General features: G+C 57.5%; 1 protein-coding gene across 1 annotated transcript in view; it reads right to left on the reverse strand.

The window, feature by feature from the left end:
• The window catches only part of SPEG (SPEG complex locus), a 47,522-nt gene that overhangs the window by 9,688 nt on the left and 13,050 nt on the right, over positions 1 to 24,784 (reverse strand). Inside the window, exons 4-28 of the mRNA XM_008580485.1 lie at positions 21,715 to 21,890; positions 21,389 to 21,477; positions 20,195 to 20,370; positions 17,438 to 17,698; positions 16,243 to 16,401; positions 15,934 to 16,123; positions 15,632 to 15,855; positions 13,088 to 13,207; positions 12,734 to 12,838; positions 11,862 to 12,068; positions 11,368 to 11,491; positions 11,073 to 11,248; positions 8,530 to 8,642; positions 8,059 to 8,227; positions 7,718 to 7,814; positions 7,392 to 7,592; positions 6,304 to 6,361; positions 5,664 to 5,741; positions 5,386 to 5,564; positions 4,846 to 4,872; positions 4,124 to 4,276; positions 3,891 to 3,933; positions 2,938 to 3,006; positions 2,072 to 2,686; positions 3 to 1,009 (exon numbers count right to left, since the gene is read on the reverse strand). Of these exons, the coding sequence (XP_008578707.1) occupies positions 3 to 1,009; positions 2,072 to 2,686; positions 2,938 to 3,006; positions 3,891 to 3,933; positions 4,124 to 4,276; positions 4,846 to 4,872; positions 5,386 to 5,564; positions 5,664 to 5,741; positions 6,304 to 6,361; positions 7,392 to 7,592; positions 7,718 to 7,814; positions 8,059 to 8,227; positions 8,530 to 8,642; positions 11,073 to 11,248; positions 11,368 to 11,491; positions 11,862 to 12,068; positions 12,734 to 12,838; positions 13,088 to 13,207; positions 15,632 to 15,855; positions 15,934 to 16,123; positions 16,243 to 16,401; positions 17,438 to 17,698; positions 20,195 to 20,370; positions 21,389 to 21,477; positions 21,715 to 21,890 (4,816 nt within the window). The remainder of the gene's footprint in view (positions 1 to 2; positions 1,010 to 2,071; positions 2,687 to 2,937; positions 3,007 to 3,890; positions 3,934 to 4,123; positions 4,277 to 4,845; positions 4,873 to 5,385; positions 5,565 to 5,663; positions 5,742 to 6,303; positions 6,362 to 7,391; positions 7,593 to 7,717; positions 7,815 to 8,058; positions 8,228 to 8,529; positions 8,643 to 11,072; positions 11,249 to 11,367; positions 11,492 to 11,861; positions 12,069 to 12,733; positions 12,839 to 13,087; positions 13,208 to 15,631; positions 15,856 to 15,933; positions 16,124 to 16,242; positions 16,402 to 17,437; positions 17,699 to 20,194; positions 20,371 to 21,388; positions 21,478 to 21,714; positions 21,891 to 24,784) is intronic.

Raw genomic sequence — 24,784 nt, forward strand, 5'->3', positions numbered from 1 at the left:
TCCGCCGCAGCCGCTGGGACAGCGACAGCGAGAGGCGGCGGACCAGGCCCGGCTCCCCGACAGTCCTGACGTCCTGCACCGAGCGCGAGCGCTCGGGCCGTCGCACCAGCTCCAGCGGGGTGCCCGCCGGGCTGGGCCGGTACATGCCGTCCTCCTCTTCGGCCCCGCGGAAGGGACCGCGCTCCTCCGAGCGCGAGCGGCTCAGCAGCCGCAGCCCCCGCGACAGGGGCGACTGGCGGCTGCGCTTAAACTTGGCCTCGAACACCGCCTCGGACTCCAGGTTCTCGATGCTGCTGCTGAGGCTGCTGCCTGGCCTGGGGGGCACCATGGGCACCCGGGCTTTCTCGGCTAGCACTGGGGGAGCCCCAGCTGAAGGCACGCGTTTCTCGGGGGCTCCCGGAGGCGGGGAGGCCACCCTAGCAAACACAGCCGCGTGGGGCTTGGGCTCGGGCAGAGGCGCGGCAGGACCTTGTAGGGGGCCCTGGGCGTGGCCCGACAGCTGGAGCGACTGCATGATCTGGGCATAGGGCGTGAGGGGCAGCGCAGGGCTTTGCAGGGCCACGGGGACCTGTGCAGCCTTGGTGGCTCGGACTGGTTTTGGCGCGGCCTCTGGGACCTTCTCTTGAGCAGGCTGGGGTGCCGAGTGCTGCGGAGCATCACTGGGTGTGACGGCGGAAGGTTCCGCAGGCTTGGGGGCACTGCTTTTGGGGCCGCTGAGCCGCACAGGACTCGTTGGCTGAGCCTCACTGAGGGCAGAAAGGGAGGGAGACTCCTGTAGCCTGCGGGCCCCAAGCCTAGCCACGGGGATCTCGAGGGGGGCCCCGGCGCGGCGGTGCCGGCCCCGGGGCTCCGCCTCGCCCTGAGAGAAGCTGCTGCTCTTTTGCAGGCCCCGAGTCTCGGGTGGGAGCTGATGGTGGGGCGCTGCCTCACTGGAGGCAGCCCGTGCCAGCCGTGGGTCCCGGGCACGGTTCCCCAGGCTCTCCAGCAGGGGGCCCCTGAGGCCGCTGACCTTGCCATCCTCAGGGCCTCCCCGCAGCAGCCGCTGGGACACTGGGTTTTGCTAATTCATGGCAGGCTGGGACAGCGACAGCGAGAGGCGGCGGACCAGGCCCGGCTCCCCGACAGTCCTGACGTCCTGCACCGAGCGCGAGCGCTCGGGCCGTCGCACCAGCTCCAGCGGGGTGCCCGCCGGGCTGGGCCGGTACATGCCGTCCTCCTCTTCGGCCCCGCGGAAGGGACCGCGCTCCTCCGAGCGCGAGCGGCTCAGCAGCCGCAGCCCCCGCGACAGGGGCGACTGGCGGCTGCGCTTAAACTTGGCCTCGAACACCGCCTCGGACTCCAGGTTCTCGATGCTGCTGCTGAGGCTGCTGCCTGGCCTGGGGGGCACCATGGGCACCCGGGCTTTCTCGGCTAGCACTGGGGGAGCCCCAGCTGAAGGCACGCGTTTCTCGGGGGCTCCCGGAGGCGGGGAGGCCACCCTAGCAAACACAGCCGCGTGGGGCTTGGGCTCGGGCAGAGGCGCGGCAGGACCTTGTAGGGGGCCCTGGGCGTGGCCCGACAGCTGGAGCGACTGCATGATCTGGGCATAGGGCGTGAGGGGCAGCGCAGGGCTTTGCAGGGCCACGGGGACCTGTGCAGCCTTGGTGGCTCGGACTGGTTTTGGCGCGGCCTCTGGGACCTTCTCTTGAGCAGGCTGGGGTGCCGAGTGCTGCGGAGCATCACTGGGTGTGACGGCGGAAGGTTCCGCAGGCTTGGGGGCACTGCTTTTGGGGCCGCTGAGCCGCACAGGACTCGTTGGCTGAGCCTCACTGAGGGCAGAAAGGGAGGGAGACTCCTGTAGCCTGCGGGCCCCAAGCCTAGCCACGGGGATCTCGAGGGGGGCCCCGGCGCGGCGGTGCCGGCCCCGGGGCTCCGCCTCGCCCTGAGAGAAGCTGCTGCTCTTTTGCAGGCCCCGAGTCTCGGGTGGGAGCTGATGGTGGGGCGCTGCCTCACTGGAGGCAGCCCGTGCCAGCCGTGGGTCCCGGGCACGGTTCCCCAGGCTCTCCAGCAGGGGGCCCCTGAGGCCGCTGACCTTGCCATCCTCAGGGCCTCCCCGCAGCAGCCGCTGGCGCAGGGCCTGCAGCCTCTGGGCGTACTCGCCCTCGCCCAGGCCTCCCCGGGACAGGCGGGCGGCACCCGGGCTGGGGCTCCGGCGCTGCGGCAGCTCCACAGACGCTGCCTTGTGCAGGCCCCGGCCCGGCTCCCTTGGCCCAGCCTGGGGCAGGGCACTCTCAGCTGAGCTTCCCCTGCGGAGCTCTCCCCGCCTGGGGCTGGGCCTAGCTGAGGGCTCCTGGCCTGGGGAGGGGAGGGCCTGAGGGCTGGAGGCCTCCTGGTCCTGAGAGGGAGCCCTTCCTTGCTCTTGCCAGTCCATAGGGGTGGCAGCCCCAGCCTCTGGAGTCCCCAGGGCCTCATCCTCAGTGGGAATGTCTGTGAGGGACACCCGGGAGCCAGAGAACTCGGGCTGCAGTGGGCGGGGCACTGAGGGCAGCTCTTCCAGCTCTTCCTCTTCAGAGTCAGAGGAGGATGATAGCCCCCCACTGGGGGGTGGTCTTCTGGGCATGGCCACCCACACCCGCTCTGGGGGGGCCCGCAGCAGCTCAGGGATGGGGCGCAGCACCAGGTGGCACTTGTAGCTGATCTGGGAGCGCTGGAGACAGGATATTAGAGTCAGACCTGAGGGACACGCAGGGCAGGACTGGCCCACCCATACCCACCCACCTCAGCCCTGGGGGGGAAGGCCTAAGGCAGGCAGAGGGCAGGGCAGGAGGGAAGCTGGGAACTAGGACAATAAGAAGCAGGGAGATAGAGGAGTGGGAGGTGAGGGCACATGATAGAAAAAGGGCGGGGTTAGAGAGGATGAAAGGTGGAAGGACAAGACAGGGCCCAAGCCAAACTCACCTGCCACCTCCGCCGGGACAGGAATAGCTTTAGGTGATCCGTGCTCACCTCTGCACCCTTTGCCTGTGTCTGCAAACGCGGGAAAGAGGGCCTGAGGAAAAGCTCTCTGTCAACCAGCCCCTCACGGTTTGGCAGTGGAGTGAAAAGTCCACATGTGGGACAGTGGATGGAGCAACACTGAGTCTGGGCTCCAGGGGACCCTTTCACCTTGGGTCTGTCAGGATAACTCCCACAGCCAAGGTGCACACCTGTGGACAAATTCCCTCAACCCAAGGGGTCTGAAAACTGCGGGCTCCCAGGGGTGGGCTTCTGAGGTCACCCCAGAGGTCAAGGCCCTGTCCTGGTATACTGGCTGCCCTGGGAGCCTGTGCGCTTAGGCCCCTGGCCTGGGTCCCGGCTCCCCAACTCACCATCTGTCTCCATGTAGGGCTAGCACCCAGACATCTGGAGCCTTGGTCATCTGAGACAGATGCTTCCTCAGCTACCCACCCAGCCTCTTCTAGAGCTTGTTTCTGATCCAAGAGGAGGCTCTCACTTCAAGACTGATACCAGAATGACCTCAACCTTCAGTTGACCCAGCACAACACTCAATGGACAGTTTATTCGGGCGCTCTTTCTGAATTCATTTGGGCACACAGAAGTGAGGAAGACCAAGGCTGGTCTCAAGAGCCAAAGGAGAACCCCCCTGGGGACACTCAGGATGGGGGATCCAGACCTATGCCCTGGAGTCAATGATGCCCCAATCTGATTACTGATTTGAGCTTTGAGTTTCTCACAGCAAAACAGAAATGAAAATGCCTTCCTTTGCAGAGCTATCGTGAGGCTGATAGAGCAAATGTATATAAAATGTCTATCAGGTTGCTGCACATAGCAGGTACTCAATAAATGGAGCTGGTAGTAATATTCTCTCTCCTTCCACCTCTTATACCACCACTTCACAGGACTAGACTCACTTTAAACCAAGGATGTTCTAGAGTCTCCTCTGCGGTAGGCCTCCTGTAAAGGAATAAGGATTAAGAAGGGATTTATCGTTCATTCATTCGGTCGGTCAGTCAACACGTTTGAGAAAATGGGGCCTCTAAGCAGTTGGGGATTGCATGTCTAAGGGCAGAGGCTTGGTATGGGTAGGCAGGTGGCATGAGGGGGAGTCTGCAGTTGGGGGGACTCCTCGGGACCTCGTACTCACAACCGGTCCTGCACCAGCACTTTGATGAGGAAGCCCCGGGCCTCCCTGCTCAGGCTCAGGAATGTGGTCTCCTCGAAAGCCACATTGTAGTTTTGGATGTTCATCAGTGTTGTCCGATCATTTTCCCCAACAAATGGGGAGATGCCTGTCAGACTGCAGAGGTGGAGAGGGCTGCTGTGAGAGGTGGGCAGGGCCCTGGGGCTGTGGCAGAGATGAAGTGGGATGCCAGTGGAGGCACTGGGCTGGGGACAGGTGGAGCCCACAGGATTATGGGGATGGCAGATGTTGGGTGAATCTGGGCAAGAGGCCAAGGCTTTCATACTCTTCCTGTCCTGCCCCCTCCACAGCCCTCCTGGATGGGCAGGGGGGACAATGCTGCCTTGGGACCTGGTTGTCTGTGTTTTAGAGGACCTCTCCTTGAGGTGAGGAGTCTGTGCCAAGGGGATGTGCCCACTCTGAGCCCCACCCCCTTCTAGTCTATGCTCTGGATGCTCAAGACCAAGTCCTTCCCTCCCTAAATGGCACTGAGCTTGCAGTGGCCTTTCCCTGTCCAGTGTGCCCATCTCTTATGGAGGGGTGTGGTGGTGGACAGAGCTCAGACATGCAGACTGGGGTGTCCACATTCATGCACATGAAGCCCTTTGCAGTCCTGGAAGGAGCAGTGGGAGAGAAGGTGGTGGGCCTGCCAGGAGACCACTAGGAGACTGTAGAGGACTACTTACCAGAGGAAGGCAACGACACCCACGGGCCTGTGGGAAAGGAGAGTGGGTGGGTAGGAGGATAGCCCACCTCTCACTGGAAGTGATCAGTCCTCTGCTACTGCTGATCTGAGTGAGACGTACCCTCCCAGGGAATAATGCCATGGACAAATGGGCCCAGGACTGCCTCCTTCAGGGGACCCTGAACCCAGAGGTCCAGAATGCCTGGAGAAGTCAAGGGTCATGGCACGGCCTCCCAGGAAGCCCAGAGAAGTCTGGGGACCAATGCCACCAGGCCTGCCTCACTGGGGGAGGCCCAGCCCCAGGGTAAACAAGGAGCCAAGGCCTGACAAGGCTGAGGCCCTGCATGATTGTGTCATCCCTGATTGATGAGAGGTGGGGAGTCACACAGGCAGGAGACCCTGTGAACAATAGTGCCCCCAGCCGACTGTCAGAGAAGGGGTGAGGTTTAGAAAAGCTCCTCTCTGCCAGTGAGCATGTCCCCAGCATAGCACTGAGGGCAACTGCCCTAGTCCACCCAGCAGCCAAGCATGCCAGCATTACCAGATGTCAGTGACTCTGGACACGGGGCTCTGGTTGACAATTTCGGGTGCCACAAACTCAGGTGTACCATACTGGCAGTACTGGGGCTCTCCTGGAGTCAGCTCCTGGGCATTCCCAAAGTCACAGATCCGTACCTGCTCTTCGCCCCCTGCACCATCCCACACCAGCAGGTTCTCAGGCTGCAAGACACAGGCAAGGTGTGGGGGCTGAGTGAAGAGGAGAGGACACCCACCTCCCGGCTCCCACAGGGGCTGCCTGCTCTCCGCCCCCCATCTTACCTTGACATCAAGGTGCAGCACATGGCTCTGGTGTAGGTAGCATATTCCCTCCAGCACCTGCCGTATATAGGTTCGGATCTGTGGAAACAGGGGCCCAGAGTCTGTGGGGGTAGGGTGGGGTACTACCTTTGATCACCACCAGGGCTGTGGCAAGAGGTCATGCACGGGGAGTGGCCTTCAGATGGCCCATGGACGAGGTTGAAACAGGTTTGGGGTTAATAAGATCCAGGGCTACCAGGTATAGCCTGAACACAGCACAATTATAGGGTGGAGCCATTTTCATTGTAATAAATAGAATTGTGCAGTGCACAACTTGTACAACCCCACACGGCAGGACTGCAATGAGATCAACAGAATCCAGGTGGGCCTCCTTCTGGGGGAAATGTTTATGTAAGTAAGGCTGGGAAACAACAGAGTTAGGGGCTGAGGTGGGTCTGCTGAGATTTAGAAAGGACAGCACAAGTCCCAAACAGATGGGTCATATGGGGCGGGGCTGCCACCTGCCTAATAAGCTTTCTACCACCACCTCTTGCTTCCTCATGGGCACAGATGGCATGCCCAGGACCCACCCATTGGTTCTTGGAGCTCAGATGAGTAAAGGCTGATGCCCAATCTGGCCCCTGCCACCCCCTGCCCTCACCTCAGACTCACACACGGTGGGTTTCCTGGCCATTCGCTCCAGCAGCTCCTCTGTGCAGCTATGCCCCGAATCAAGGAGAACAGTGACAAGTACCGACTGCCTGGCCTATCCCCAGAGCTCAGGGCAGATGCCAGCTCAGCATAGGGTTCTCCCTCCCCTTAAAGCACATCTGATATTAGTCAAAGACTATGTTTTTACTCTTCCCCTTGTCATCTGGGTGCACAGATAGGACAACCATGCTTCAACTCTCACTCGCTGTGGGATCTCAGGTAAGTCACTTAACCTCTCTGAGCCTAGGTCTTTTCAGGTGTAAAATGGGGATAACATTTCCTATCCTGCCCACCCTGTGAAGAATTTATAGGCATCAAATTAGAGCAGAATTTTATTGATTGTGGATGGAACTTCTTGACTCTATTTGAGAATGCCCCAGAAGGTCCATGACATGGAAATTTGGCATTTTGCTGATATTTGGATTCAAACAGTGCAGATTGGGAGGCTGGTGTGCAGGTCATGGTCATCTGGCTAGTGGGAGTGACAAGCCGACCACCCAGCTCCTTACCTCAGTGTGCCTTTGTTTAAACACAGCTTTCATGAAAGGATAAAATCTGTTCTTTATGAAACAGCCTCTCAAACAAAGCCAAGTGTTGCCCTTCATCTGAAATGGGGTCACTTCAACTGTGCACATATACTGTACTGCATTTTGTGATAAAAATCGTGTCATTTGCTGGCTGTGTGACCTCGAGCAAGTTATTTAACTACTTCATACCTGTTTCATCATCTGTAAAATGGGGATAATTAAATTCCATGAGGTAGGTATATATGAGAATTAAATAGGTCAAATATAATAGTTTACATTTATAAACATAAAACTCTTAGAACACTGCCAAGCACATATTAAATGTTATGTAAGTTTAAGGTAAAAAATAAGCCGAAAAATGTTTGTTTTCGCAGAAGTCTCCAGACTTATGCCCCCCAATTGTCAACAGGACCACTTTGCAAACTGTAAAACATGTTGCCAATTGGCTGTTACAAGGACTAGTCATTCAGACATGGGTCCGTCCTACCCCCTCAAGCCTGTCTCAGGATACAGCTCGGTGACAATAACCAGTCCCCGGCGCCTCTCGAAGGCCTCATGGAAGTAGAGGATGCAGTCGTGCTGGAGCCGGGCCAGCAGCCGGGCCTCCCGCCGTGCTGATGCTTTTGGCTTGGCCTGGCTGGGGATGAACTTGGCCGCAAACTCCAGGCCGGAGCTACGCTCCACCACGCGCCGCAGGTAGGAGAAGGCACCCCTGGGTGACACAGGGAGAGAGCAGGGCTCAGCCATCACTGCAGCCCAGGCTCTCAACCCCCTCCTCGCCTCTGACCCAGAAGCCTCTCTTGACCCCCAACACTGGCTCCCCTCCTAGCCCCACACCTGCCAATCTCCTGGTGGATGTCATAAAAGTCGCTGAGTCTCCTTCCTCGATGCTCCTCATCTTCCCCAACCCCCTCGACCTCCATAGCTGTCTGAGCTGGGGAAGAGATGTCCTGGTGTTAGGTGGGGAGGAAAAGGAGACGAGGGCAGAGACTGGGACAGGTCGGGTAGATGAAGGAGACAGAGGAGGAGCAAGAATGCTGGGATCTGAGGTAGAGATGCTGAGGCTGGGGTATGCAGTGAGTGAAGGGCCAGCTGTTTCCTGAGCAGGGCGGGAGCTCACATCAGATTCCTGGGGGTGGGCGCTTTGTTCTTCTCCCCTTGAACTCCAGCCCACCTACCTGAACGCACAGCCAACTCTGCTTTGCAGGAAACTTCGCCCACCAGGTTCTGGGCAGTGCAGGTGTAGACGCCTCCATCCTGGGCCCCACTGCTGAGCACCACCAGGGAGCACTCATTCTCTTCATACACAAAGCTCACGTGGCTACTCTCAGCCAGCAGCACCTCATCCTGTAGAGTTGGGTGTCACTGCCAACCCTGGCCTGCGCCTGGCCTCACCTCCACTGGGAACCAACTTTACCTCTATGCCAGAGACCCAGTTTCATCTCCACCTCAGGGCCAGGAGCCTCTCCCCCAGGCCCCACCCTTACCTCCACCCAGGGCAGCAACATCCCCACCCCAGGGCCTTGTTCCCCCCAGGACCCAGAATCGGCTCATCCCTCCCACTAATAGCCCTGCACCCCTCAGTTAGTCCTGGGGTCCCACTTCCTCCTCCCAAAGTCTCCCAGGACTCCTCCCCAGGCCCCTCTGACCTTGTACCACATGATGTCTGGCAGTGGCTTCCCCTCAACCACCACCGCAAAGCGAGCAGTTTCCCCAGCCCCCACCTCCACGTCCTCCATGATGGACTCAAACCGAGGGGCCTCTGAAATGCACAGGGATAGGATGGGGCAGGCAGGGGGCAAGACGTTGGCATCACAGGGACCTGCCTCCTCAGCCCCTCTCCAAATCCCCCCTCAGTAGCAAGCTGGGTCAGAATGCCAGGTTCCCGCCTCCCAGCACCCCCCTACACACACACCGGGGCTCTCAAACTCAGCCCCTCGGGACATGAGAGCTCTTACCTGGACCAAGCGCCCTCCCTATAAATGCAAACTTGATGCTCTCAGAATCTCAGGAGGCCTGTCACAAGACTCAGCTTGCTTTGTCTGACCCTCAGTGTTCGTTTGCCAGCTTTGAAATTAGCAGATTTTCACACACAAAAGAAATCTGGATTTCCTCCCTCTCATGAAAAATCAGGACTGGCCATCCTGAGCCACTTGCCTCACTGCATTAATGGGCTGGCGAGGAGTGGCTCAATGCTGCCCCCTGTGGGTGACCGCCCTTCCTCACAGTCCCACCCTCCTGCCTCTCTGAGTTTAAGTGTACTTGGCTCCTGAAAGTGGCTCAGTCTGTGACCCTGAATTACAGGGTCTTTGCCTCTGTCTTGAAGTTTTTTTCTTCACATCTTATTTAAATGTTGAGGGGGCCTACTATCAGCTGGGAGATGACAGCATGAACCAATGAGTAACCCGCACATATTAACCGAACAATCTAGAAACTGACTCTCAGCTCAGTTGTCCCACATGTGGCTGTGATTTTATTCTCCCCACATATCATGTGGTCATATTATTTCCTGATAAAGCGACTTCTAATTCTCATGATGGAATTGAATACATATTGCAACATGCTTTGTAAAGGAGGCTGTGACTTACAGGTGCCCACTCCTGAGCATGTTAAAGAGGATTGGGAGTGATGAGACATGGAAGACAAGGGTCGCTGCCTACAGACCACTGCCCATATCGTGGGCACACAGCTCAAGCGATGCCATGCTGGGAGTGGGGAAGACACTGTGGCATGGCAGGTGTGGAGGAAAGGGGGCCATCATTCCACTTGCCCTGCCTGGGTGGTGGTGGGGTGGGGTGGGGTTTGGTGGAATGGGGGATGCCAGCTCCAGGACCCTTTTAGCTCTGACCAGCTGGGACACAATCTCCCTCAGTCACTGTCCCAGCCAAACCAGGCTGCAGAGCTCTTGGTGCCAGGGCCTCCCTAGGCCCAAGGGCCCCTCCTATATCTGGGAGGAAGGACAAGCCTTGCAGATAGTACTGTCAAGGAGCAGAGGGGACTAGTAGGAAGTGCTGGGGTGGGGGGCTGGGCAAGGAGGAAGATAAGGAGAGGCCAGGGACCCAGACAATCTGTGGTCCCACCCTACCCACCATCCCCACAGCTGGGCCAGCAGGGTCCCCCATCTCTTCCTCACACACCCTGCTGCCATTTCTCTTCCACTTTAAAGATGAGGGCATCTGGTCCTCTAGGAATCTGGTCCCCAGTCGGCTGGGAGGTGGGGAGGGTTAGTTTATGAAGGTCAAATTGCCAGAAGGTTTCAAGTGAACTTTAATGACTTTTTCTTTTTGTCTTCATTATTTTATTTTGTTTTATTTTATTGAAAGGTAATTGATTTTCTTCAATGACTTTTTTAAGGCACCAGAAAATATCTATTTACCCATGGTAAGATTGCCTGTGCTAACTAAAATGTCACTTTCCTTGCTTTTGGTTGAAACTATATCTACTCAGCAGGTAACGTTGTTTAGCTCATGTTAATTCAAAGTTCTGAGTGGCAGTTACATATGTCTGGAGTTAATTAACAAGCTTGAAAACAAAGCAATTACTGCTTGATGCATGCTACTGTTTGAGAGACTACATCTTTAAAGGAGAAATTATAAGAAGGGGTCTTGCTGCAAAGGTTGGGAGGCTCTGTCAGTCTTATTTACTTTTAAATGAGCCTCAGAACTGGGAGTCTGGTGATAGATACACTCATGGGCTTTTTTTTTTTTCTTAATCAATTTGGTCTTCCTATACCTGTTATATTTGAAATACTATTCCCTGTTGTATTTAACACAGGAGCTAAGAGCAAGCACTGGCTTTGGAGTCAGGCATCCAGACTTGAACCCAGCTCCTATACTTAATGTTGAATGACTTTGGGCTGGTTATTTAGAACCCGCTTTGGGCCTCAGTTTCATCTGTAAAATGGGATAATAACCAACCCAATCTCACAAGGTTGATATGAACATTAAATGAGGTAAAACATGTAAAGTGCTTACTAATGAATCTGGCACACACTAGGTGCTCAATGAATATTCCATTATTACTATTACTGTTATTACTAGTACTGGTATCATTATAGTCATTAGATGGATAGGCCTGAGAGGGAAGACCCGGGATTAAATCCAGTGGCAGGTGGGTATATGCACCTGGGGGTGTGAAGAGAGAGCTGTGGGCCTTGTAGGGAAGAAAGTGAAGACAGCCCACTGTCTCCTACCTGCCAGCTCCAGTGTGACCGAGCAGGCCTGAGTGCCATGGCGATTTCTCGCAGTGCAGGTGAGGGGCCCTATGTCCCGGCGGCTCACTCGGCAGATCCGAAGACAGTACTGGTTGTCATCTGGCTGACTCAGCTCGTACACACCTGCTCGTGCCTCCAGGAGGGCCCCTCGGCAGCTAAGGGACACAGAACAGGGGGGTCACCCAGGATCTCACTACAGGGAGGACTGGCTAGGCTGGGCTGGAACTGAGCCACCACATGTAGGGAGAAGGTACATGGGGGGCAGGGGGCCCACCTCCTCCAGACGACCTGGGCCTCCACATGGTTGAAGGTAACAGTGACACTGGCAGGGTGTCCCTCCACCACATACACAATGTCCGGTTTATCCAGCACAGCAGGGGCCTCCTCCAGGGGTGGGCCTGGGAGGAGGAGAATGCAGGCTCTGGGCTTGTTATGGGTCCTTAGCATCACAACACCCCATCACCACCCCAGCTCCATTTTTACAGATGAGGAAGCTGAGCCTCACAGCAGTTTAGCAATTCATCCAGGGAACACAGCCAGGAAGTGGCAGAGCTAGGGTTGGACCCCAACTTGCCTGACCCCAAAGCCTCAGCTTTGCCCATTGCACCTTGCTGCCTTCAGAAGAGAGAAGGAGGCACACCGATGGGGTGAGGTCCCATCCAGCCACACTGTTCCTGCCATAGTCACGATGGCCAGACCGGCCCTTGAGTCTTCACCACCGGGCCCCATTCCCAGGCCACCCCCACTCCCACCCTCGCCCAGGCTCACCGCGCTCCAGCAGTTGCACAGGCTCAGAGGGAGGTGAGGGCTTGCTGCTGCTCTTGATGGTGGTGCTGAGGACTCGGAAGACGTGCTGGAGCCCCTTACGCAGCCCCGTGGCCACCCAACCGGGCTCCCGAAGGCCCGTGGCCAGCACTATCCACTGGTCCGAGCCCAACACCTGGTGCTGCACCGTGTATGTCAGGGAGTCCGGGTCTGGTGGGGGAAGAGCTACTAGAGGCTGATGTTGCTGGGGCAGCACCGCCCCCACCATCCCCTGCATCCAGTTGGCTCAGGACCTTGGAACTGATCATTAGTCACTCTGAGGACGTGCCTCAGTTTCTCATGTTGCTTCCTGCCTGCCTCCCCATCTGTTCTTGCCCAACCACTGCCCCACGCAGGCTTAGAGCCAACAAGGTACCAGTTATAGGCATGAAGGGAGCTGGGCTTGTATTCCAATTCCCTGCTACCTGAGATAGGGAAATTGAGGCATGGAGTAGAAAGAGATCATGGTCAAGGAAAAAAGAGGGTGTTCCTGTGACCATGACCCAGGCACCTAGTCCCCCTGAGAAAGGGAAGGGAATGTGGCGGCACCCATGTCTCCTCTCCTGACCTGAGTGAGGACCTTATCTGCTGTGGAGAAAAGACAGGCAAAGCACTCCATCCACTCCTGCCCCCTCCTGTATAAGCTCCTGGGGCCTGGCTCCCTTGCTGCCCCCGCCTGAGTGTGCCCTGTCCACACCCACCCCTACTCATAGCCCTGACCCACCGATGGCCATGTCCAGACTCCTGGGGGGGTTCCACGTGAGCGTAACCATCTTCCCAGTCACAGCCACCACCTGTGGGGCACCATCTGGGGGACCTGGAACCACATCACCCACCGATGGCCATGTCCAGACTCCTGGGGGGGTTCCACGTGAGCGTGACCATCTTCCCAGTCACAGCCACCACCTGTGGGGCACCATCTGGGGGACCTGGAACCACATCTGAAAGCCACAGGTTGGAGGTCCACTGGGTCCTTTAGGGCCCAACAGCTCCACAGGATCACCAAGACTTAGGGCAGTAGGCTGGGGGTTGGGGGACCAAGCCACAGGGACAGAGGCAAGGCCAGACAGTTCCCTGGGGGCTAAGGAGAAGGGAGTTGGTATGGAAGCCCCCACCCATCCCCACCCAAGCCCCCCGGTGGTGCCAGGGGCCATGCTATAGTCACAGCTGATGGGGGATGCCTGCCTCACCTGTGACATAGAGGTGGGCATAGCAGGCAGCTTTGCCCAGCTTGTTGGCGATGACACTCTTATAGACTCCGGCGTGCTGAGGCCCCACAGCAGGGAACACCAAGCGATGTACATCCCTATCTGGTGGGGGAGGGACAGCGACACTGGGGCTGAGCTAGGATACTCCGGGTCCAGGCCAGGACTGGCTTCCAAGTCTATTCCAGCAGTCCTGGCCCCTCTTGCCTGTCCCTCCAGCACATTGGCCCAGGAATTTATAATCTTCCTACCACAACTGCGTCACCCTCTGGGTTCCCTATCTGTGTTGACCGCCTCCTCATTTTCCCACCTCTGCAGGTGGGAGTGGTTGTGGGGAGTCATAACCTCTGCGTAAAAGTTCTGACCAGGCTTCATTCCTAAGGCCCTCCCGCCAAGACCTAGTCCAGTCTCCAGCAGAGCCCTAAGAAAGCCCCCCATGAGAGCTCAGCCCAACCTCCCCTCCAGCCAGAGCTCCAACTGGCTTCTCTGTTCCTACACCTTTTGACCCAGACAAACCATCAGGTCCTCAACAAGTCCTGTGAGTTCCATCTCCAGCTCTTCACTTGCAAATTCCTTCCTTTTGGAAGGCTCATCTCTTCCTAAGGCTTCCTACTCCCTCAAGATGCAGTTCAAGTGAGGGCAGCCCCATGAAGCCTCATCTACCGAGCCCCCAGACCCCTCTGCACCCCATGCCCTGACTCCCTCCCCAGGACTCCAGGCCCCTCTCGCCTGCACCACACTGGGCCCCACTGCTTTGGCAGGGGGAGGAGAGAACTTTCCTCTTTACTTGCATGAGCCATAGCTCCTGGTGTGCCTGCAAGCTTCTTAAAGACACAGCTGACTTCATTCATATCTGCTGGTCCCACCAGACCCAGAGCTCAATGCCTTGCACGCAGTAAGTGCCAAATACATTATATGGTAAATTATAATCAGAGTTATCTGCACTGCGCCCAGCCTATGCCAGGTACTTAGCATACTTTTTCCCCCAATCCTTTCAACAACCCTACAAAATTATCCCCATTTTACCAGTGAGGTCAGAGACATTAATTATCTTGTCCAAAGTCACACAGCTAATAAATAAGGAAGTCCTTGCTTAAACTTCGTTCTGTCTGATTCTGAAGCTCTTTCCTTTCCTTTCCTTATACCCTGCTCCCTGAATGATAAGGAGCTATGTCTGGTGAGGACATGAAGAGAAGACCTGCACTTTCCTTCTTCACATCAGGACCGTCCCTATACACCCCTCCCTTCTCTTAGCAGTTATCTCCGCGTATAACAGTCCCCCATTCATTTATCTCTGCTGACACTATAAGGGAAAAGAAGCCAAGTCTTGCCAGTGACCCCAGAAACAGACAGAAGCAGAGACACCAGCTCACATCCTGAGACAGACACCCACCCAGGGCTTCAGAGCAGATCGGGAGACAGGGAGGTCTGTGACTGAGCAAAGACAGCCATGGGAGGGGGCTGAGGGCAAGGGTGAGAGCCAGGGTGATGACACTAGAGATGGGTTGGGGGTGGGGTGGGGACAACAGGGCATGGACAACAGGGGGCATCCTGGTTAGGAGGTGGGCACCAGAGTCAGACAGTCCTTGCTTGCCTTTGGGCAAGTCCCTGTACCCCTCTCAGCCTCAGCTAGCCCATCTATAAACAGGGCTAATAGTACCTGCCTTCAGGCCTGTGGTAAGACTGTCCATGTCAGGCCTTTAGCACTTGGGCAGGGCCTGGCACTTAGAAAAAGTACTTAATATTCAAATCCCCGTACCGGACAGCCACCAAAAAAAAAAAAAAGCATTTGATAAAGGTGACCTTTTGTCACGTTGCAGCTGGAAGAGGAAACCATTACGAGTCACTGTGTGGGCACTGTCTTATGGCAGGTAGGCAGACCCCACATGAGACTCAGATTCCTTCAAGGTTGGAACCTGTTTGTTCCCATGAGGACATGTCCCAGGCTGAGAGGACACCGACCCAAACACGTTCCTCTGCGTTCCCCGGCTACTCCTTCACTGGCTGTTCATTAACAGTCCTGGACCAAGAACCCTTTCCATGCCAGATGCTGCCCACAGCAGCCTTTTCCTGGAAATTTCCCCAGGAAGTGTGAGCAGCACCACTTCATCAACAATGATAATGGTGGCAACAGCAACAATAGCAATTAGCAATCAGATTTAACATTTACTGACCACTTGCTATTTGCCAGGCCCTGCTCTAAGTGCTTTATATGTATTAATTGAACTAAGTCTCCTAACAACTCAAGTATACGTGAGGAAACTGAGGCACAGAGGGGTTCTGTAACTTGCTGATGATCCCGCTGCTGGTCAGTAGCAGACTATGCTGCCTGACCAGTAAGTGCTAACAGGACCACCAAAGGGTGAGGCAATGACCTCACAGCCCCTCTTGGCCCCCTTCTCCCCGGGCACCCCTTCCTGACCAGGCTACAAAAAGAAGGCCCTGAGGGAGGCCGGGAGAGGAGGAGGGTGCTACAAGCCAAGACGGTGCAGGAGGGAACTCTCCCAAGGGCCCCTTCCAGACACGTACACTGTGTCATGCGCCGGTCATCACTGCTCTGGATGCGGTGGCCATTGTGGAACCAGCTGATGGTGGGGTAGGGCAGACCAGTCACCTGGCACTCTAGCATGGCCTCCTTGGCCAGTCCCACCTCCAGGTCCTGCAATGGCCGCAGGAAGTCAGGGATGGACAGCCGCTCCAGCTCGCCCTGCTCTGGCTCCTCAGGGATGGATGGCATCTTCTCCAGCTTTGAGCTGTAAGAAGCACGCGGCTGCCCACAAGTCCAGGGTCGCACCCCCCACCCCAGGGCTGGGTCACCTCAGCAGCAATACCTGGGGCCTGAGGCAGCTGTCCGAGGTTCCTCCACGTAGAGCTGGGCTGAGCAATGGGCCTGGCCGTGGATGTTGGTCGCGCTGACCACATACAGCCCCTCGTCCTCACTGCCCACGTGGGCGATGTGCAGCGAGTGCAGGCCCCCATCCTGCCGCAGTCGCACATTCTCACTCTCCTCCACAGGGTGGCCTGGGGGAGGGAGGGGCGGGAGTGCAGAGCAGGCACGGAGGGGGGCCTGCCCTCGGCATACCCCATCCCTGCCTGGGCCCTTGGGGGGTCCCCAACACCTGCAGGGTGGGGAGCCATACCAAAATGCATCCAGGTAACAGAGGGGGATGGGGTGCCACTGATCTTGCAGTCGAAGCGGGCAGCACGGCCCTCCAGCACCTCCATATCTTCCAGCAACCGTGTGAACAGGGGCGCCAGTGAGGGCTGCACAGTCAGCCGGGCACTGCAGGTCAGCTCATCTGGGGGCAGAGGGCAGCTGTGGGCTAGGGAAGGCCATTGAGGCCCAGGCACCCCAAATCGCAGGTCCTACCCTAAGACTGGGCACAAAGCCAGAGCCTGGGCAGAGCCCAGGGGTGAGACAGTGGGCAAAGATCCAAAGACCAGGCCTTCTCAGGAGGGTGGGTGTCAGCAAAGGTAGGCAGCATGCTGCCGCAGTGAGCTGGGGACTCCATAGAAGCCCAGGGCTTGGCCCTAGCTCTCCCCTCCTCACCTCATTCTGCCCACCCAGGATGAAGTGTAGTCCAGCACTGATGGGTCTCAGAAGCCAAGCCCACTCCCTTCCCCCACCCCCTCCCTCAGAACTCTCCTCTGTGCCTGGGTTGTGTCCACACTCCAACCCACCAGCCCCAGACCCAGAGCAGAGGCCCCTTGGCCCTACTCTACCATTCTACAGACTCTTCTGGAGGGGACAACAGTCCCTTCTGCTGACCTGACGCTTGTTCCTGCCTACAAAGCCCCTCTGGCTTCCTCTCATGTGCTCATCACCCACATCCTAGTGATGCAGGTTTCACCATCTGTGCTCCTCACATGAGGACAGCACCAGGTCACAGATGTCATTAATAATACTAACGGCCAACATTTATTAGGTGCCACCCTTGACCAGGTGCTGTGCTTTGCTCTTTAGATACATTATCTTATTAATCCTACCAATCTCCCTGAGAAGTGGTTATTATCATAATCTTTTCACAGATGAATAGTCTAAAGCTCAGAGAGATGAAGTAACTTGTCCAAAGTTACATGGGGGCAAGAGTTGGGACCCAAGTCCGGGTTTGTTGGCTATGCCTCAGCATAAGCTCCCCCATGGGAACCGCTAACGGTGACACAGCACTTCCTTTGTGCCACGTACTACTCTATGCCCTGCCACCCCACTGCACATCCCTCAGGATACGAAGCCCTACGTCCTGGGCATCTTATTCTGCAGCTCTTTCACCTCCAGTCCCCTCCCTCCTGCTTTTGGGTGCACACAGTCGCCCTCAGGCCTGAGTGGGTAGTTACCTTTGGCCGTGCTGAGCTTGCAGGTGTAGATGCCACTGTCGTCCTCGTGCACAGAGGTGAGCAGCAGCTTGCATTTCCGGCCATCAAAGTGCATCTTGCATTTGAGCAGTGCGGGCTGCAGCAGGCGGCCACGGCACAGCCAGTCCACTTCCACGTCAGCAGGACCTGCCACCAGGCACTCAAACAGCGCCATCTCCCCGGCCCCCACGTCCACGTCCTGCAGGGGCGCCAGCACGGCCAGGGACCGGCTTTCAGGGTGTGCTGGGGGGAAGCGGCCACGGGGGGCACGCACAGAGCAGAGACACACAGGGCAAGGGAGACATACATACACACACACACACACACACACACACACACACAGACAGAGACAGACAGACAGAAAGAGAGATGCATTTTGTTCCTCTGGAGACAGGGAAAGCCCACCCCCACCCCAGCCAGGACAGCAAGGAGCTCTGAGACCTGTCTTCAAGACTGCAACCCAAGCTAGGTCAGGGGGTGAACTCATGAGAGGCAAGAGGGAACTGAGAGAGGGGAAACCAAGATGACCACGTGGTGGCAGAGACGGCGGCGGAAAAAAAAAAAAAACACAGCACACCAGCTGGGTACAAATTGAACTTTATTTGAGCTAAGAAATAGGTGTTCCCAAATATCTCCACTCCCTTAACAGCAGCCCCCTGCTTTTGCACCAGGCCTGGTTAACTCCCTCATTCCAGACAGAGCATCCTTGGCCCTGACAGTGCACAAGGGAGCCCCAAATGAGCCCTAAACCTGCCAGGGCCAGGGCCCAGCCAGGTCTCTCTATCGACACAGAGCCCAGGGCCTCTGGCTCTTAGTCTCTTGTGGAATAGAAAGTGTTGTGCCATTTGAAACCCGTCTCTGGAATGGTCAGTGTCCTGCCCACTCCCAGTGAGCCCCTTGTCAACAGCCCCTGCACCTCTGGGCCCCTCCATCCCGCAGATGCCACGCCCTATCCTCTCCTGCTCTGTCTCACCCCACCCCAGCTCAGAGGCATCCTTCCCTGACTGTCACAGACACACAGACAAACAAACAGGTAGACAGACAGTGGCCTGTAGCAGTGGTAGCACATGCGATCACTCGGTGCTCCCCTGCAGGGAGAGACTGGGGGGCGCTTGATACCCCTCATGGCTGCCCCTTCCCAGCACTCAGTCCATCTGGGGGCCTGCACAGCCGTGTGTCCGCTTGGGGAGGGAGGGTCCACTAGCCCATGGGTTAGCCCTGGGCTGCATGGAGTGAGAAGGGCAGGGGAGGGGAGGCTGGGGCGGGTCCGGGCCGGCAGGCCGGCTGGGTCTGTGGGCAGGAGGCAGTGAAACACAGCGAGGTCCGAGAGGTGCCTGAGACAGGGGCGCGGCTCGGAGGGTAGCCGGGGGGAGCGCAGGCGGCCCCCTGAGCTCACTCGCCTGTGTACAGACAAAAACCTCAGTCAGCAAGCGGCAGGTTAGTGCAGCACACGCACACACATGCACGCACAGGCACACAGGCGCACAGACCTGGCAGGTGCCCATCTGGATGGAGCAGTGCCTCTAACACTGCCAGGGCAGTGCTGCCACTTTCAGCTCCCCCAAGACCAGCCCTGGGCTGGGAGGGCCGGTGGCCAGCCAGAGACCGGGTTCCCAGGGGCTCCTGAGGTTTCTGGGCAGGCAGAGACCCTGGGCAACCAGGGGAGGGGCATTCACAGGCATCGGGGGCACCCGGAAGCCTGGGGGATGGTGGGAGGAATCCCTGAGAGAGAAGCACCGAGACACAAGTTAGCACAGAGAAGCAAGGCAGAGCCAGACCCTGGAGGAGAAGGAGCAGGCCAGAGAACGGGGGCTAAAGAACCTGGAGACCAAAGAGTGGCAACCACAGGAATGGGAGGCACGGGGGAGGGTCACTGAGGCAAGCAGGGCCCAGCAGAGAGGCCATAACTATTAGGGAACAGGCTCCAGCAGGTACCTAGGTGTATTTTGGGAAGTTCCCAGAGATGGACTCTGCCAGGCTTGAAGGGATTGAGCCTCATGGGAGGCAGGGAGGGATGATGGCTGAGTGAGGAGCTGAGGAGAGGTCCCTGGTCCTGAGCCATGACAGGGAAGGGTAAGGTGGAAGGCAAGGCCAACAGCCAGCCTGTGGGGAGGAACCCACCCGTCCTTGGAGGGCAGCCTAGCTGTGCCCTGTCATTGCTGCTACCTGAGAGAGATCCCCTGTCCTTATGCCCAGCCCTCTCCATGTTTCATGGCTCTGATCGACCTGGCACCCCTGGAGTCACTGCAATGCTTCAAGCCCAAGTCACCCCAAGGGCCCCTCCGAACGGGTCCAGCCACCAGACTCTCCCCACTGCTACCCCCCAATCACAATAGCTTCTGCACAGCAATGGAATAGGCAGGGGGGCAAGGGGGTGGGAGGGGGGTGTAGGTGGGAGGAAGGGGCCTGGGTAGAGCAGGGTGATGAAGGCTTAGAAGAGTGTGGAGAGAGGATGGCTGGTGGCAGGAAGCAGGGTCCTCTGGCTAGCGTGAGCAAGCATGGGGCAGACAGCACTGTGCTGTAAGCTGAGCAGAGAACAATCTGCTGTGTGGCCTGGGGCAAGTTGCTTCCTCTCTCTGGGCCTCAGTTTACTTCTCTACAACATAAGCAGCTGGACTAGGGGACCTCTGAGGCCCTTTCGGTTGTGGCATCCTATAACTGAGGTTGTATGAGTTTGTCAGGAGGGCAGGGAGGGGGCTAGGGCCAGGTGGGGGTTCATAGCGCATGTGAGGTACTCACCTCGGACCTCCAGGCGGGCCTCACACTGCCGAGCGCCATACTCATTGACCGCTTTGCAAGTGTAGAAGCCAGCGTCACCCCGCTCTGCAGCCAGGATACGCAGGCGGCACAGCCCGCCCTCAGCCTCCTCGGCAAAGCGCCGCTGGTCCGGGCGCACAGGCTGGCGGTTTCTCAGCCTGTCAGAGAGGCAAGAACTCAGTCCCAGGGCCCACGGTCCTGACCTGTATGTGCAGGGAAATGGGCTGCACAGCCACACAGACCTCTCCTCCCCCACACAGTTTGCCCACTTCCTGATTCTGTCCCACTGACCATAGGCACCCCTGAGTTCACCATGATTCTTCCAGCCCACCCTACTTCAGGCACTTCCAGACCAGCTTTGCCCACCTGGATCTCTCCCTTCTCCATACTCTGCCACACTCAGAGTATAGCCATAATGTTTAGCTCTTCATGGTTCTTAAGTTTTCCCATGTCTTATTTTTGTTTATTTATAACAGACAGCTTTCCCACTTCCCAAACGGGATATGAAAGAACTCACAATATTTAAAAAAAATCACAGTGGGGACCAGACAATTAATTACAAATGAAAAATAGAACCCATACCAATAAAAAGAAAAAAGAAAGGGCTGGCCCGTGGCTCACTTGGGCGAGCGTGGTGCTGACAACACTAAGTCGAAGGTTAAGATCCCCTTACCGGTCATCTTTTTTTAAAAAAAAAAAGTCAAGTAATCGATGTTCTGGGCACCTGGGACGAGCAAGGCATTGCAGCTGAGACCCACATTTAACTATGGGCTTCTGGCAGCTCAGAGACAAATTGTGACTGGGCCTAGCACAGGGCTGGGCACAGAGTAGGTCTCAAAAGTCACCCTACCATCAACTGATGGGAAAGGGGGGCAGGAGGGGACAGCCCTCTCCAGGAGAGGACTCCTAGTCATATTTCCCCAAGTGGACAGACATGAGACCATTTATTCCCCAAACCTCTCCTCAGAAGGGGATGCCCTAAATAAGTCTTGAGCACCAGGGTGAGTCTCAGGAGTGTGTTGGGGGCACTGGTATTGCCGGCCCTAGCATGAGGTCCCCGGGGCAGATCATGGGAAGTCCACAAAGGGTCCACTCCCTTCCACCCAAAGCCAGGCCTCCCAGGGCCAAGCCTGGAGTGGGGGAGCCAGTGGATGGGGGTGAGTGGTTGCTACTCACCAGGAGACGACCGGCTTGGGCTCCCCCTGCACGCGGATGCTCATAATGACATCTTGGCCTTCTCTTACTGACTGGTCCATAAGCGAGACCTAAAAGGGGACCCCAAAGTGTCAGGGAAGATCATCGGGGCATACAGATTTGGACTCTGAGGGACCTGGGACAGAGGTCTCTTCCACACCAGTCAGACTGAGGCTGGCTGAGCAAGAAGGGTTAATGGGGCAACATTCCAGGTCTTGCTGGAGCCCAATCACGGTCCCAAGAACAAGTGGGCACACAAAGGAATGGAGGGTCCACAGGGGGGTGGGTGCCAGCCTCAGGAACCTGACCTTGAAGGTGGGGGGTGCCTTAGAGCCAGTGTCAGAAGAACAGCGGTTCTGGCTGGGACTGAGCTTCATGGTGGGGGTTCGGGGCCAGGTCTCCCCAGGCTCCGGGAACTCCTCTGGGGGGCTCAGGTACTCCTCGTCGGAGGTGATGGGGCTGCTGAAAGGGGATGTGGACCCGCCTGGAGAAGAGACAGAGAGAGGTACCAGGGGACGAAGGGGCAAAGAGACTGAGAGAGCAGCTGGAATGTCACACAGAGACCAGGAGTTCAGGCAGCTCCCGGCAGGATGGCCCTGCCCTGACCTCACCTCCTGTTGTGTGAACTTGCCCAGGTGTGTCCTCTCCCTGAGCCCTTGAATCCTCCTCTGCCAACACTGACCCTGCTGATCCTCCTGAGAGGGGACACCATAGGGAATGTTTGGGGCAAAGAACCTGGGCAGCAGAGGGGCTGCTCCTGGGCCTTGTGGGAGACCCAGAATTCCACTGAGGCAGGGAACCCACACTTCTGGCATGGACTAGGGGCCCAAACTACCATGCAGGCTCCAAAGGCAGGTGGTGCATGTCTCTGGGACCCCAGAAAGGCACAGCCAGGACACCCGATTCTTGAGCAAGTTGGGTCTGGTGCAGAGGAACACACACCTCAGATAAGCCCCATCCTGACCTCAGCCCAGGGCCAACGGGGCGGCACCGTCCAGCTTGCCCTTCCCCCACTCCCTTCTCAGCTTCCTGCTACAGAAACCCCAGGGGCACCTGTTGGCCCCAGTCCTAGAACATGGACCCCAAAACTCTCAGGGTATGGGAGAGTAGAGTTGGAGCCATCCACAGAAAAGGGTAGCTCAGCCTGGGGAAGAGGAGGGGGCACCAGAGTCTGCCTTGGGGGAGGGGTGTCCCCAGGGCCCTGACGCCCTTCCCTTGCAACTGGCCAAGGGCCCAGCCTTACTGAGCTGGATCCTATCCGACTGCCAAATACAGACATGAATCTGCCACAGCCCCCGGCCCCTCCTCCTGGTTCCCCCACCCAAAGCCCCAAGCAGGGCTGCACCCCAACTCACCCCAAGACTCAGCACACGGACACCAGCCTGCGCCTGTCTCGAAGGCTCTGCCTTGGCATCAGGCCCTCCTGCTGCCTGCCCACTGCCCACCCTGGCCTGGCTCCCTTGGGAGCAGGAGCCCAGCCTGCCCAGCCCCACTCACGCTGACCCAGCTGAGGCCCCTGTACTGGAAGGCCCTGGGGGAGGGGGCAGGAGCTGAGCAGGGGAAAGAGGAGGCGGGAGCTGGCCACAGAGAGGCTGGGTGGCAGGCAGGCAGGCAGCTGGCTGGGAAGGTGGTGCCTGCTGAGACCACAAGCAGCCTGAGCCCTGGAGTGCAGTGGGGAGAAGGGAGGGGCAGAGCACAGCCAGCTGAATTTAGCCACCCTGCTCATTCTCGAGCAGTGGGATCTGCCTTTCCTCTCCTTACAGCTCCTGGATCCTGACAAGAGCAAAGCCCCTTCACTGGTGCCTGGACTCAAGGCATGGGGCCTCGGTCCCCAAAGGAAGATGGGGGTGGGGTGGCAGTGCACTGCGGTATTCAAGGTGCTAGCCCTGACCCATTATTTCCGATGTGTCTACCAAAGAGGCACTGATTGCAAATGGCTCCTATGTTGCCCCTTGCCCTGACCAAATCGCCAAGATCCCTGACCTGGGAAGGTACTGACAAGCTTCAAATACTACAGAGCCAGCCATATCATTTTCTCTGGTGCTGGGAATCAGAACTGTTAGGACCTTCACCCTCCTTCCCAGAGAAGCCCACCTCAACCTGACAGGGCCTAGAATCCCACCTCTGGCCCTCCTTTCCTGCTGTGGCAGGTTTGGCCCAGCAGCCACCCCCGGGCACTGGGCCTACACTCAACCCTCCTACAGGCTCTACTGGGACACCATTTGGCAACTTGTTCTTCACCCATCGGCTCTACCAGGGCCAACAGTGAGGACAGTGAGGACTGCTCCCCTCAAAGACCCCTCATAATTAGCACCCATTTGTATCTGGGCTCGGGAAGGGGCTTGGAAAGAAAGCAAGAAAAAAAGGGGGTGTTGAGCAGGAGTCACATGTCATTCTCCCTCCTCTCACCTCACCCCCACCCAGGGCCACATTCCCAAGCTATGACCTGGGTTTCCCAGCATGGCCAGTGAGGAAGGAGGAGTGGGGGCCAGGCAGAGGAGGGGCCCACTGTTCAAGCTGTCTTGAGGTAGGGAGGGGAGTGGGAATGGCACTTGGGGCTCGAAACTTGGCCTCCAGCTGATCCTGAGATCAGAGGCGTGTCCCTGGAAGCAGGTGCTTCTCTCCCCTCCACAGAGCCTGAGGTTCTGCTCCAGGGTCACCTCCAGCCTGGACAGTGCTGAGGAGGCTCACGGGCCCAGGGAGGGAGAGAGGATATTAATGCAGGACTGGCGAGGTTTGTAGGGAGCCTCAGAGGCCCCTGGTGGTGGCGGGGGAACAATACCATGTGGGGCATCCAGCCACCAAGTCAGCCCAAGTCCTTAAGCCCTTGGAAGAGGGACAGTCACAGCAGCCTAGGCAGGAGGCTCAGGCTCCAGCGGGGCAGAAATTGGCTTCTTCGAGACAAGGCAGTGGGTTAGGTACCTAACGCTCCATACCCCCAAAACTGTGCGGACAAGGAGGCTGACGGAATCCCTAGGGCTGATGGAATCTAGTGCCACCCACTTTTCACTGGTCCCATAGCCTAAATCATCTTTGTAGCCAGTCCCTGACATCCCAGCCCTGACCCACCCACAAGCCCAGTTCTCACTGTGGAGAACATAGTTACACCAGCCAGGAAGCAGGGAGCAGGTGCCCTCCTAAATCTGAGAGGCACATACACTCAGCAGCCTGAACAACCTGCCAGCGCAGCACCGCCCCTTCACACTTGCCCCACCTCCCACGCTGACCCTACCCATGAGTAGGCCCTTTCAACACTGCTCCTGGATCGAACTCACTCAATGAATATACTGGTGATAGAGAGCCCACAAATTGAGGAATCTCCCTCCCAGATCAGCACATCTAGCTGGTACTGACGTCCCCTGATACGTTCTCGGGGAT

This window comes from Galeopterus variegatus, unplaced genomic scaffold (assembly GCF_000696425.1).
Source record: "Galeopterus variegatus unplaced genomic scaffold, G_variegatus-3.0.2 Scaffold2108, whole genome shotgun sequence".
NCBI lineage: Eukaryota > Metazoa > Chordata > Mammalia > Dermoptera > Cynocephalidae > Galeopterus > Galeopterus variegatus.